Consider the following 12,051-nt stretch of genomic DNA (forward strand, 5'->3'; position numbering starts at 1 on the left):
AGATATAAGGTACACAGAGCAGACAAAAAAGAACAGGAAAAAGGCAAGAAATGGTAAAAAATACATGAAAATATATCTATTTTAAGCTGAGAGCAGCAAGCCAAATGAGATCTGGGTGTATTGTTTTTTTCTTTGAACTATAAGAAATAGAAAGGAAGGAAACAGAAGTTTTCCAAAGCAAGCAGAAGTAGATACAAGCTTCAACTTGAGGTGCCTCCTTCCAGTATCTCAATGAATCAGCTCTCTGATACAAAGTGTGATGGGAATTAGTTGCAGGCACCCAGAAAGTGAGTCACTTTTACAGAATCATTTTAAGCAAAAATAGTTACCTCTGAAAACAAATTTAAGCTGACTTCTAAGATCACAATAATTCCTTAGTAGCCCAGAAAGGCAACTGAAATAAGCAACAATCTTTATTATAACGTTTATAATGTTGTAATTAGATGAAGGAAGAATTCGCAGCTTTCACTCACCATCTGCAAACAAACTGGAAAGCTTTCTGTCCATTAAAAAACATATAAACTTTCTTATTACTTAATTATATATAGTTAGATACATATTATATTAAAATTACACAAATATATAAATATACACACACACACACGTATAAATAAAGATGATCCTTGAAAGTTTCAGACAGGGAAACACCGATTCAACATCAGAAGGAAGGTATCAGTAAGGAGACATCTTAAAACATTAAGCAGAGCACATTTCAGGGAATTTAATCTGGTAGTTGCATTCCCTTCACAAGATTGATTTAACCATGTAACTAATCATAAAATATAAATATATAAATTCAATTAAAATATAATTAATTCTATAATAGACTTCCTTGGAGATTCTAAAATAGGACTTGAACTAAAATACTAGCTAGTTAGGACTTCACAGATAAGTACCTTGATACACTTTTCTTCAGAAGATAATTAGCATGTTAATAATCTTTAGTCTCTAAAATATATTTTAAAAGTATCAACCTTTTCCACTATGATGAGGTCTCCAACTTGTATGTCTGAACTCTTAACTTGCACTTTACCTTAAAAAAAAAAAGAAGAAATGTAATCAACATTAATAAAGAATAACAAGAATATAAATCCCAGAATGCAAGTGTTATGTATAGATGCTACTAATTGATACAAAACAGATCTCTGCTGAATACATTGAAAAATACATTTCATCTATTTGAATAAATAACCCAGTGGTTTAAAAAATTCCACTTTTGTAACCAGTTAGCCACTGTAGAAGTATTAGAGGAAAAATACTTATGGCAGATGCTCAAGTCTGATCTACAGTATCTGTAATAGAGTTGCAAAATTGGAAAAAAAAGTTTTCACATCTACTAGGCAGAACTTCTGTGTCTGAGAAGAATTGTTAGGTTTATAGTCATGGAGCAGTCTTGCACATATGAGTTGTTTTTCACAGCACAGTTACCAACAGGTACCTTTGCTTGACCACTAAAGTTCCTGATGTAATTGTTGGCACTGTCTGATAATGTTGGCAATTATAGCAGAAAAGACTTAAAACTCTCTGAAGTCAAAGAAATGACTAAAGATTTAATTCTAGAAAAGTAAAATATCAAAAGCTGAAATAGAAGTTTTTCATTCTCTAAAGCTGCCCATTCAGTAACTGCCGTGAACAACTCACTCAAAAATATATACAATACATTTTCCTGTTTAATTTCCATACATTCTGTAGGGTATTATTATTAGTAAGACTCTTAAGTTTTAACATTCTTATTTGATGGACTGAAAAACTGAGACAGAGTTGTTAAGCTATTGCCCAAAAGATGGTATTATTCATCTTAAATATTGAATATATATTGAATATTGATATTGAGTTATTAGAATTCAGGAGTTCTAGTCCCAGGTCTACAACTCCAAAATAAAGTGGCTTCCCTAAGTTAAAAACAAACCAAAACCCAAAATCCCCTGAGGATATAAACACACACACATATTTGAATAGCCTCCTGAGCCCCTGTAAGTATGATCTTCCCTCAACAGAAATACTACCACGATTCCAAGCAGCAGGCATAAGATGGAAAGCATGTCAAAACATGGCAAGGTGTTAGAGTTCTAAATGACAAGTGGAATGAATCAGAAGAGAAGACACACAAAAGCACAGAATGAGCAGCAAAAAGTTTGAAGTTCAGTCAAAAATACTATGAGTACCAGATTTGTCAATGTACAGTCACATCTCATTTATACTAAGTATAGCAAAGAAAACTAGGGTAGGATGCAAATCCATGAGACCCTTCTCATTACAACACTCAGTAAAGAAAGACCACAATTCCTTATACTTATATTTACATTTAGTAAAAGGCAGTAAGATTCACATTATGAGTAATTATTTTGAGTACTTGCTCTTTAAAATTTCATGCAAAAGCAGCAACTGTTTTATGTCTAATTCAGTCAATAATCCATGTATTCCTGCAACATACAGCTAATATTTAATACATTTTCCATTAAAATAGCACTTCAAAAATGTGCAATGTCAGGAAAAATCACAATTTTTCTTTGGCCCGTCTGCAAAGTTACTTCTGAGAGCCAGACTTTGCTACTGATAGAGACCTTTTACACTAGTTCAATTTTTCACTTGCCATAAGCACTTTCTGTCCTCTGCTCTCAAATATAAGACAAATGTTACGTTCAATAGATAAATTTGTGAGGTGAGAGGAAGTAAGAGAAGACTGCTGAAAGTATAAAAAGCTGTAGCAAGAACATCAGCAATTCTCTACAAGAATTTCAAGACACCTATGGATATTAAATTAGTGTCAGTGCTTCAATTTTTTTTTTTAATTTAAAGTAACTAAAGCTCAACCACTAAAAGAACAGTCTGACATAAAATCAACATATTTCACCTGCTTACCTGCACAAACCTGAGAATTCTCCTTTAAAATTTGGAAGTTTTGACCAGAAGTGAATAGAATACACCAGAGGTGTAATTCTACACCTAAAACATTGTAACATTACTTTGCTTTCTAAATTTGCTGGTTTATCAAAAGAATAGCATTATCTATATTGTTTTCCATTTTTCTGCTAACAATTTTCATAAATTTATCAGTCAATCACTGGATTATAGCAGTAACAGCCACAAAAATTCTAGTATGAACTACGTCGAGTCTCAGATCTACACTACCTATACAGTCATGGATGAGTAAAACTATTTAGAGGTACTAACCAAATGTAACTACTGGCAATTTTATCAGCTTAAACAATCAGATTTTCCACAGTCAGGCCATAACTGCACCTACAGTAAAGATCAAAAGACATTAAGCCTGAAAGACCAAGAGAAGGTAGAATGTTCATGTGCAACATGATGTAGGGCAGATATAAAGCAAAGATGTTTGGTGCCAAGTACACCAAGAAGAACGCACTCTGCACCTGTGTTTGTACGTCATCTAGCAACTCCAGGAATTTCTGTTAATTAATTGAAAAGTTTCCTCATCAGACTGTTTTCTAGGTGGCTTAGTATAATAGAGAATGCTGTCTACATTAGACACTAACATGTCTTGTTGGATCATCCTGTACATCCTCGCACATAAGGAAAAGGCCTTTCATACATACAGGACAATTCTACAATAAATTTGAATGGCAGGATATATTAAAATTACAAAATGTGGCAGTAATTAAAAAAGTAACTTAAAATTCTGGAAAGTCAACATAAAGCTTTCTTTCATGCTAGCAAAAATGAGACTCATTAGATATCGTTTCAGAGAACATTAAAATAATGCAACACTACATGTTAGTGAAGATGCATTTAGGAAAAAAAGACACAATGTTATTCACTGCATAAATTATTTTTGCAAACTATTTTTTCTCTAAAAACATCTCCATAGCAAAACACACTTCACCATCTGTGTAATTACCAATAAAAAGTCCAAAGCTGTCAGAAGTGGCTGCGCATCCAGACTTTATAGTCCACCAAGGCGCAAGGCTTTCGCCTAAAGCGATGTATAAAATTATGCAGAATAGGAACACTGAAATGTGTCTGTAGTAAGTCATTTTACTCCCAAGATAAAGCCAGTTTAAATGAACTGCAATGATTTGAAAAACTAATAAATATCTCATATGTGCTAACAAGTACTTCACGCAAAAAAATAGGAAATGAAGTAAACAAAATGTGGGTATAAACAATGCTTCATTTTATTAAAAAGTGTCTCCATCACCTGACTGCCACTCTTGAAAGAACAGACACTTCTGAAAACAGCATTTTCAAATTCTTTTAAAGTTGCTATTACACCTTACCTGTGGTACCTTTAATACTGTCTGAAGTACTGTTTGTGGAGTTAGTAACGGCGCCTGTCTCTAACCCATACATACAAAACTCTTTTGACTGATGGCAGTGTAGTCCTTTGAAAGCTCTTCCTGATATCTATTAGCCTGAACTGTCAGCATAATTAGAGTACACATAACATAGCAGGAAGTTGGAGGACAACACAGCAGGCAGGCAGCAGAGGAAAAGTACCATTGAGTCCAAGAAGAGGATACTGATCTTTCAGAGCAAGTATTGTTTGCAGGTTGTTCTTTCAAACTCCATCTTATATAGTGAAGTAAGGTTAGTCTTTAACCACCAATTGTAAAACTCTACAAAAAAGCTTCCCAGCTTGTCTCCTATGTGTCCTGTCTACTCTTGGGTAAAATTCTTCCTTATCCAACCTCCTCAATGCTGCAAAAAAGTGGAATAACAGTCCCCTTGATTTTTGCTCTCTTCTGGCTCTATTTAAAATTCTCTCTTACATTAAAATTTCAAATTCTGTTTCTGTTGATAGCACTGATTCTCTAATCAGACAAAATTTATGTAATTTTTTTAAAACTTGTCTGTTGCAAATGATCTGAATATCAGGAATAAAATCATCAGTAGGTCTGAAATGTTACAAGCAATAATGACCTAAAATATTGTACCTCTAGATTCAGATATAGTGTAGTTTCTTAATGAATTGGCTTTTCAAAGCAGAGACACAACCTGTTCTTGAAGAGCTGAAATTCTAACAAAAAAAAAATTGAAATCACTTTGGGTCTCCAAAAGAAACATACTTTCATACTTTTTCCTCTTGTATAATAATTAGTGGTTATTGATATTTTCCTAATTTCACACAATTTTAAATGTATGTTTTCAACACCATTACATTCCTTAATAGGTTTTAAGGATACAGCCAAGACCTAAGCTTTCACACCTGAATCCTGTATGGAATGATTTCATTGAACTTTTCTCTCCTGACATTCAATTTTTCTTTTGCTTTGCAGGTTGCAAAGTGAGAGTTCTGCAACATGTTAAACATTATGAGATAAAATGACAGATGCAGGACTCTTCTGCTACTTGTAATTGTGACTATTATAGTAAGTTATTTTCTTCTTGATTTTTTTTTTTATTGGAAACTTCAGTAACACTGCACAGACAAACCTCACTAGCAAAGGTTCAGAACTGCTAACTTCAAGAATGGAAAGGAAGAAAAGAAGAGTTAAAATTGATTTACAATTTTATTATCCAATTGGCTTTTAACAGGCTAATGAAATAGATAATGCCCTGTTTATAAACTTGAGGTGATTCTGCTTCAGAATAGCAGTCTTTTATAGGCACTTAACTGGGCATGCCTAAGTGCACAAGAGAATAAAGTAGTGTACAGTAGTGTATAGGTAAAGCCTATACACTACTGTATACTGTATATAAGCCTGTGTCAAAAGTATAATTGTCCTTCAGGTAAGAAAAACCGAAGACCTCCCAAACCTGCATGCCTAGGTTTAAATTTTTTCTCATTGCAGTTTTCTACTCTAGAAAAAGATATGCAGGTGAACTGCTCTGAAACAGAAATTCCTCTTTCCAACTTAAAATTGAATGATGACTGAAAACTGTCTATTAAGGATCTGCAGACTTTCATACGCAGCAAAGCAGATTTTGCAGCAAACATCTTGATAAGATTAGGACAGCAGAATTGTTCATACACTGAACAAAGTAATATATTCAATACAATAATCAAGCATCAAGTAAACAAAGGAAAAGAATCACATGACAGACATGAGATAGGTACACTTAATTGACTTGCTAACTTAAATCTTCAATGCATTTACTGATTTGCATATTTCATCACTTGCCATGAAGGGTTCAAAAAATAGAAACAATTCAAACTTTACGGCTAGCAGGTTCACCAGCTCACAAAGTGCAAAGTTACACACTGCAAATTCAACAAGGGGTGACCATGTAACATAGTGAGCTTTTCCATGTTACATGTCAAATAGGGAACTGCATATCACTGGATATCTCATGAATCAGAATTAGCCTATGGATGTTAACCTGTCCAACTACAAATAAGTAACACTTAAAGGAGATGCCCCATTCCCCCTTGATTTCCTGCTCTGAACAGCTCATAATTATTTAAAAAAGCTGATTACAATAAATACATCTTCAAGATTTTGAATTAGTAGAAAGAAATTCTAAGTCTTCAACAGTTACTAGTATGAATACTCTTAACCTCAAAAGTTGGTAGTTTTTACACTAGCAACATGCAAGTCATAAGACAGCATTCACGTGTTTTACATGTTTAGGATTCCCCAAGACTAAGGAAGACTCCAATGGAAATTAAGCCTGATAGATAGTCACAGACTCTCCAATTTTAATTTTCTGCAGCACTGTATAAAAAAAAATTAGTTTATACAAATCAGCCAACCCACAATATTTTTATGGAAGTAATTAATCACAACTTGGATCCCAATAACTTCTATTGCAACAAATACGTTTATTTTCCTTTAGTAAACACATAATTTGGAAAACAACTAGCTAGACATTATTTTCATTAAATTTTCATTTTTATCAACCAAAACTGAACACTGAGCCTTGTTAATTTTACCTTTTTCTACTGTCTAGTTTGAGCAGGGGCAACCTGCTTAACATCTCTATGTCAGTTTCTCTCACTTTAAGATGGAAAAAAATAAATATTTCAAATAGAAGACTGTAAAACTAGCACAAGTCATAAAATCATTAGGAAAAAAAATGCTAGAGCAGTATGAAGTGCAGTTCCACTCTGAAAAGTGACTCTTAAGAGTGGCATCGGTTTTCAGGCTTTTAATTAAATCAGTATCAAGTTTGTCCATTCACAAGAAACAAAGCCTTCTTTCTCCAAACCATTAGCCTGTACTTTAGTATAGTAGGCCTAACTAAATTTTTCCACTTGAAGAATACTGTCAATATGAAAAAATTAGGTAATTATATTGAAAGTTACTTTTAAAAATAGTCTATGGAAGCACAGTACTTGATTTTATTAATTTACACAGATAAATAAGATAAACCTACATCTTTTTTAAACATGTAAAGAATTTTGGTCTAATATTATGATGGGATGAAATCCCATTTTTTGTATCAAAATTACATCTCTCCTTTTTAGAATACCTCATTATGAAAGAACCCTATATTAAGAAAAAAAGTGAAATTTATCACTACTTATGATTTTATACATGGGTTTGTAGCAATATGTAGTACAATTCTGAGTGGTGACTCCGGTAATGCTTTCACTCTTAAAATTAGTTATTGCTCAAAAGACTGTTAATTCAATGATCACACATAATTGTCAACACAGGATTCAGAGTTCATTGTAAGCAGAGTTTTTGAATCTTTACTTCTGTAGAAGACCAGTCTTCAAAAAACACAAAATAGAACAACATTCAAGTATGAATTCATGATGGCATTGACACCAAAGTCTGAAAGTCAAAATGACAAACACTCTTGTAGGTTAAAAGCTGATATCCCTTTTTTCTTTTTAAGAGGCATTTTTAAAGCCTCTTTTAAATAAGTCCCTTCTCTCTATGTGTCAGTTCCTGATATAACTGCTGGGCTTTACCTATACACTACTGTATACTACTTCTACATCTTTATGGTGACCAAACCCAATTTTCATTGACAACTTTCTTATTTCTAGAACCCACAAAATTAAGGGTTTTTCAAATACATATACCCTCACAAAATAGTTCATGAGTAGGGAAAGAGGAAATTGCAATTCCAAAACTTCTACTTAAATGCTGCTTAAATGTCTAACATATGTTTAAAAAAGAGAAGGACGAAAGGTACCAAAATTTGCTCTTAAAAGAGAAAATGTCAGTCTTAACATGTAAATCACAAAGGTAACTATAAAATGTGCATATGTTTCCTGAATTAAGAATTTCAGATTACTGACACTGGTGCTGAATAGGGTAGGAATGTACTATCTGTTTCAAGGTGAGTTTTCAGTGGCCTACCATAATAGATCTAAAAAATGAATAGGCCAACTAGCAGTTTAAATTACAACTTTGAAACAAAAGCCATTAAGAGTTCACTTCCTAGCAGACTGTATTAATGACTGTAAAAAAGATCTGGATGCCAGCAGCGAAACCCTTGTGTTAAACAAATTATAGCTATGCCAATTGTCCCATATGCCAAATTTGAACAGCTGTACCTCTAAATGTTGATAACACTATCTCAGACTGACATGGAAAGAAAGAACATGAGACTATTCCCTACAGTTGTTCCCTTCAGGATGGAAACTCCAGAAAACAATGCAAGAATACACATGGCAAGGGAGCAGCATGAATGCCTCTCAGCTGGTAGGTTATGCCATCACTAACGAGACTGTTGACTGTTTGTTTACCTTCCAATTAATCAAAAAATGGGAACATACAGAACATACTTGTGTTACATTACAAGCTTTTCATCCATTTATTTTCTGGAGAGAATATTATCCGGAGCTACTCCAAGAGTTTAGCTCCTAATCAAGATTCCCAGACCTGGTGATGCTACTCTTCCTATTGACTTTCAGAAAATATTCACCAAGATATACTAAAGAGTGCACTGAAATGTATGTTAGGAAGAAGTAAAGAGTTTCCATTTGGCACAATGTCCGCCAAATACTCTAACTGTTTGAGGTGCAGCCTCAAATTCCCTTAACTTCCCCCTTTTACAATTTTTATGCCAAGGAAAATCATTAACAAAGAAAAAAGACCTTTTGATGGTAATAGCGAGGTCATAACGTAAAGTTATTATTTGGATTTGATAATATTTTTTGGCACCTTTCTATGCGGCACTCTGTTCTGAATCTAACAGTAAAAAGTTAGATAAGCACATAAAAGTAAAGAGCAATGCACAATTCTCTCTTCTGCTCATGTCTAAAATTTACAATATCCTACAAAATATAATTGTCATTTCACACCTGAAGTGCTTCACTTCCTTAAAAGTCTTCATGAAAACCTACTAAAAGTGTTGATTGCAAAAGAAGTCATAACTGATTTCTCCTTTCGTTAAAGAAAACTGACTGTTCCACATTGCATAATCAAACATTTCAAATTACATGCAAAAATTCAAATTAATATTTTTAATATTGAAGCTGACTCTCAATACGCCTTCCTTTTCTTAGGCACAAATATATCCACCAAATTTGAAAACCTCCAGGGTATTTTAATTAGTTTCATTATTTACTACTCCCTTATTTCCTATATATGCTTGACACATAGTTGACAATGTTGTTGAATTACTGTTCAGCATCAATTTCAGAGGTAAACTGCACTTTGAAGTCAGGGTACTAAACAGCAGAATTTTTAAAAAATATATACACTTATATATATACACCTTTTTTTTTTGGACAAACAACCAAATATTTATTAAAATTCCTAAACAGACCAAATTTAACAATCATATTTGTCTAAGGAAAATCACTTACTTTATTTAGTTGAATATAAGTTTCATACTGAGCATTACAGCTTGAAATTATCAGTTATTTCTTTGAACTGAAAACCTGCAAATGTATATATAATAAAAAGATGAAATATTTTAAGGATTTATAAAATGGTGTTGCTAACCTCGTACTGTCAGCTTGCTGTACAACTGTGAGTTCATTTCTTTGTCTCTCTTGTAACGTCGAAATTCATCAACAGCTTCCCGTACCACTGTGACCGTCAAAACAAATCCCTATTAAAGATACAATTATGCAGTTCAGAATTCTCAGTGCAAGAATAGAAATAGACAAGTAGCAACACTACACAGAGTAAGAACATGTGTTTAGAACATTTACTTTTTTTTTTTTAAATTTGGATTTGAGTCTTTTATTCAATAAGTTAAAATAGTATCTTGGTTTAGTCCAGGAAAAACAAAATCATACTTGCACATTGTACAAATATAATTAGAGTAACTATCTGTCCAAATACACATAATTTAAACAGCATTTTGAAATACAAAAAAAGGAAGATGCTTTGGATTACTTAAAGACAGCCTTTTTGGTTTCAATAAGTTTATTTCCTTATCATCCACAAACTTTGAGGCTTTACCAAAAACATTTAAAAAGCCTCCAATTCTAATGCTGAAAAATTGCCTTTTTCCTAATACACAGAAAAAGATAAATGGATGGCCAGGTCTATAATTTTACATTTCAATGTTGCTATTTAGCAACACATCACAAATGTGGACAAAGGAAAAGGGGATTTGTTCTGAAAAACTAAGTGTCTAAATGCTTTGGCTGCTCCTTTCACAGACAATGCTGCTGCAGCTTCTACTGGAAGTGCACAGAGGTGCTTCACTCAGCTGTGATGATCTCTGGCTAGAAAGGGTGGTAAGCTAAAAAACACAACAATTCAGGGATAAGCACATACATTTTCTCTCTACCTATCTAAACCTCCTCATATCAGATCTTCTGGCTTAGACCCAGCACTTGAGTTTTTCACCATCAATGAAAGAGAAAGAAAATGTTTACCAGTAAAAGGACCTTTCATTATTATGAATAAGATGGACACAAAATTCAAATCCAGCAACAAATAAGATTCTACATTATCTATCTAGCTTCAGACAGCCACCACTACTTTATAGAAGAAAATTTATGCCATTAGACTTCTCTTGCACAAGTCCACAGTTTGCCAAACTTCCCCCAATATCCCAGAAATATGAAAGGAGTGAAGGTGTAGAGTTTTCCTAAAAGTGTTGACTACAGATTTTATCAATGTTTTGCAGTTCCAGACCCAAGTGCCAAGGCTTATCCAGCTGTGACCTTATAGTTAAGCACTACTTATTTGTTCAAGTTTACATTGGCTACAATTATAGTGGAACTACATAGAACAAAATATTTCAGCTGCATAAAAAAGGGCACTCCTGAAGCACTTTGAAACATATTTCTCATTTGCACACACATTGGTACTAGACAGCACTCAAGACAAAGAATGCAAGGTGCTACTTGCAAGAATTTCTTTTAGCAGCCTCTTGCTGAGCAGCTGAGTACAGCTGACCATGACTATGAGGAGCAATTTAAGAAAGACACTTGTCTTTCTACTCATTTGCTCAAAGGGAGCCGATATTCCTTCAAAGGAGAGCTGAAATTGTGAAGCCAGTTTAACAAGGGAACCTGTCATCTTTCTTTAACTGTAAGCAGGTAAGTATCTTTCATGTACTGCCTACAATCAAACCTGTATGCTTTAAAACCTTTTGTATGCTGGAGTGGAAATGAGAAGTCCATTCCCTAAAGCAGTTGAAAACAAATTACCAAAATAGTCTTGTTTTAAGAACTTTGGGGCTTGATATAACTGTATCTGTGTTGTAAAAATCTGTTGAAGTAAACGAAAAGCAAAAAAAAATCCTAAACAAAGCAATCCACAAAATCCACACACACCATCAAAAATCCCCCAAAACAGTTCTAGCAATAATCAGCTTCCAGTCATTTGGATTTATGTATCAGGGCAAACAATTTCCTTTAAAATTTTAAGAGAAAATACAAGTCATAGCTATTTCTCTGATTATTACTGAAGATTTATCAGTAGTTACCCGCCCTTCAAAAAAACCTAAACTTATCTGTTAAGCAGCAAAAGAAGACCAGTGGATCAGAATTAAATGTTTTCTATTTTCCTCATAGATGCTTAGCTTTGTTCAACATTCAATTGTTGCCTTTAACTGGAGGTTGATTATTGGCAGAAAAGTTATTAAAGTAGAAACAAGTGAGTTCAGCAAAAAAAACCATACTAGGTACTAGTATTTTCAAGCTATATGTGAAAACTGGGATGCATCATTCAAAATACCTTTGACTAAGACAAACATTTATACAGAACAGGGCACTGGTGT

General features: G+C 33.5%; 1 protein-coding gene across 4 annotated transcripts in view; it reads right to left on the reverse strand.

Annotated features, from left to right (window-relative positions):
* Window positions 1-12,051, reverse strand: part of ATP9B (ATPase phospholipid transporting 9B (putative)) — a 157,268-nt gene that overhangs the window by 114,903 nt on the left and 30,314 nt on the right. For all 4 annotated transcript variants that reach the window (XM_074542469.1, XM_074542464.1, XM_074542478.1 and 1 more), the window contains exons 5-6: window positions 9,813-9,921; window positions 975-1,033 (exon numbers count right to left, since the gene is read on the reverse strand). In XM_074542469.1, coding sequence (XP_074398570.1) covers window positions 975-1,033; window positions 9,813-9,921 — 168 coding nt within the window. The remainder of the gene's footprint in view (window positions 1-974; window positions 1,034-9,812; window positions 9,922-12,051) is intronic.

The sequence above is a fragment of the Zonotrichia albicollis genome, chromosome 1 (genome assembly GCF_047830755.1).
Source record: "Zonotrichia albicollis isolate bZonAlb1 chromosome 1, bZonAlb1.hap1, whole genome shotgun sequence".
Lineage (NCBI taxonomy): Eukaryota > Metazoa > Chordata > Aves > Passeriformes > Passerellidae > Zonotrichia > Zonotrichia albicollis.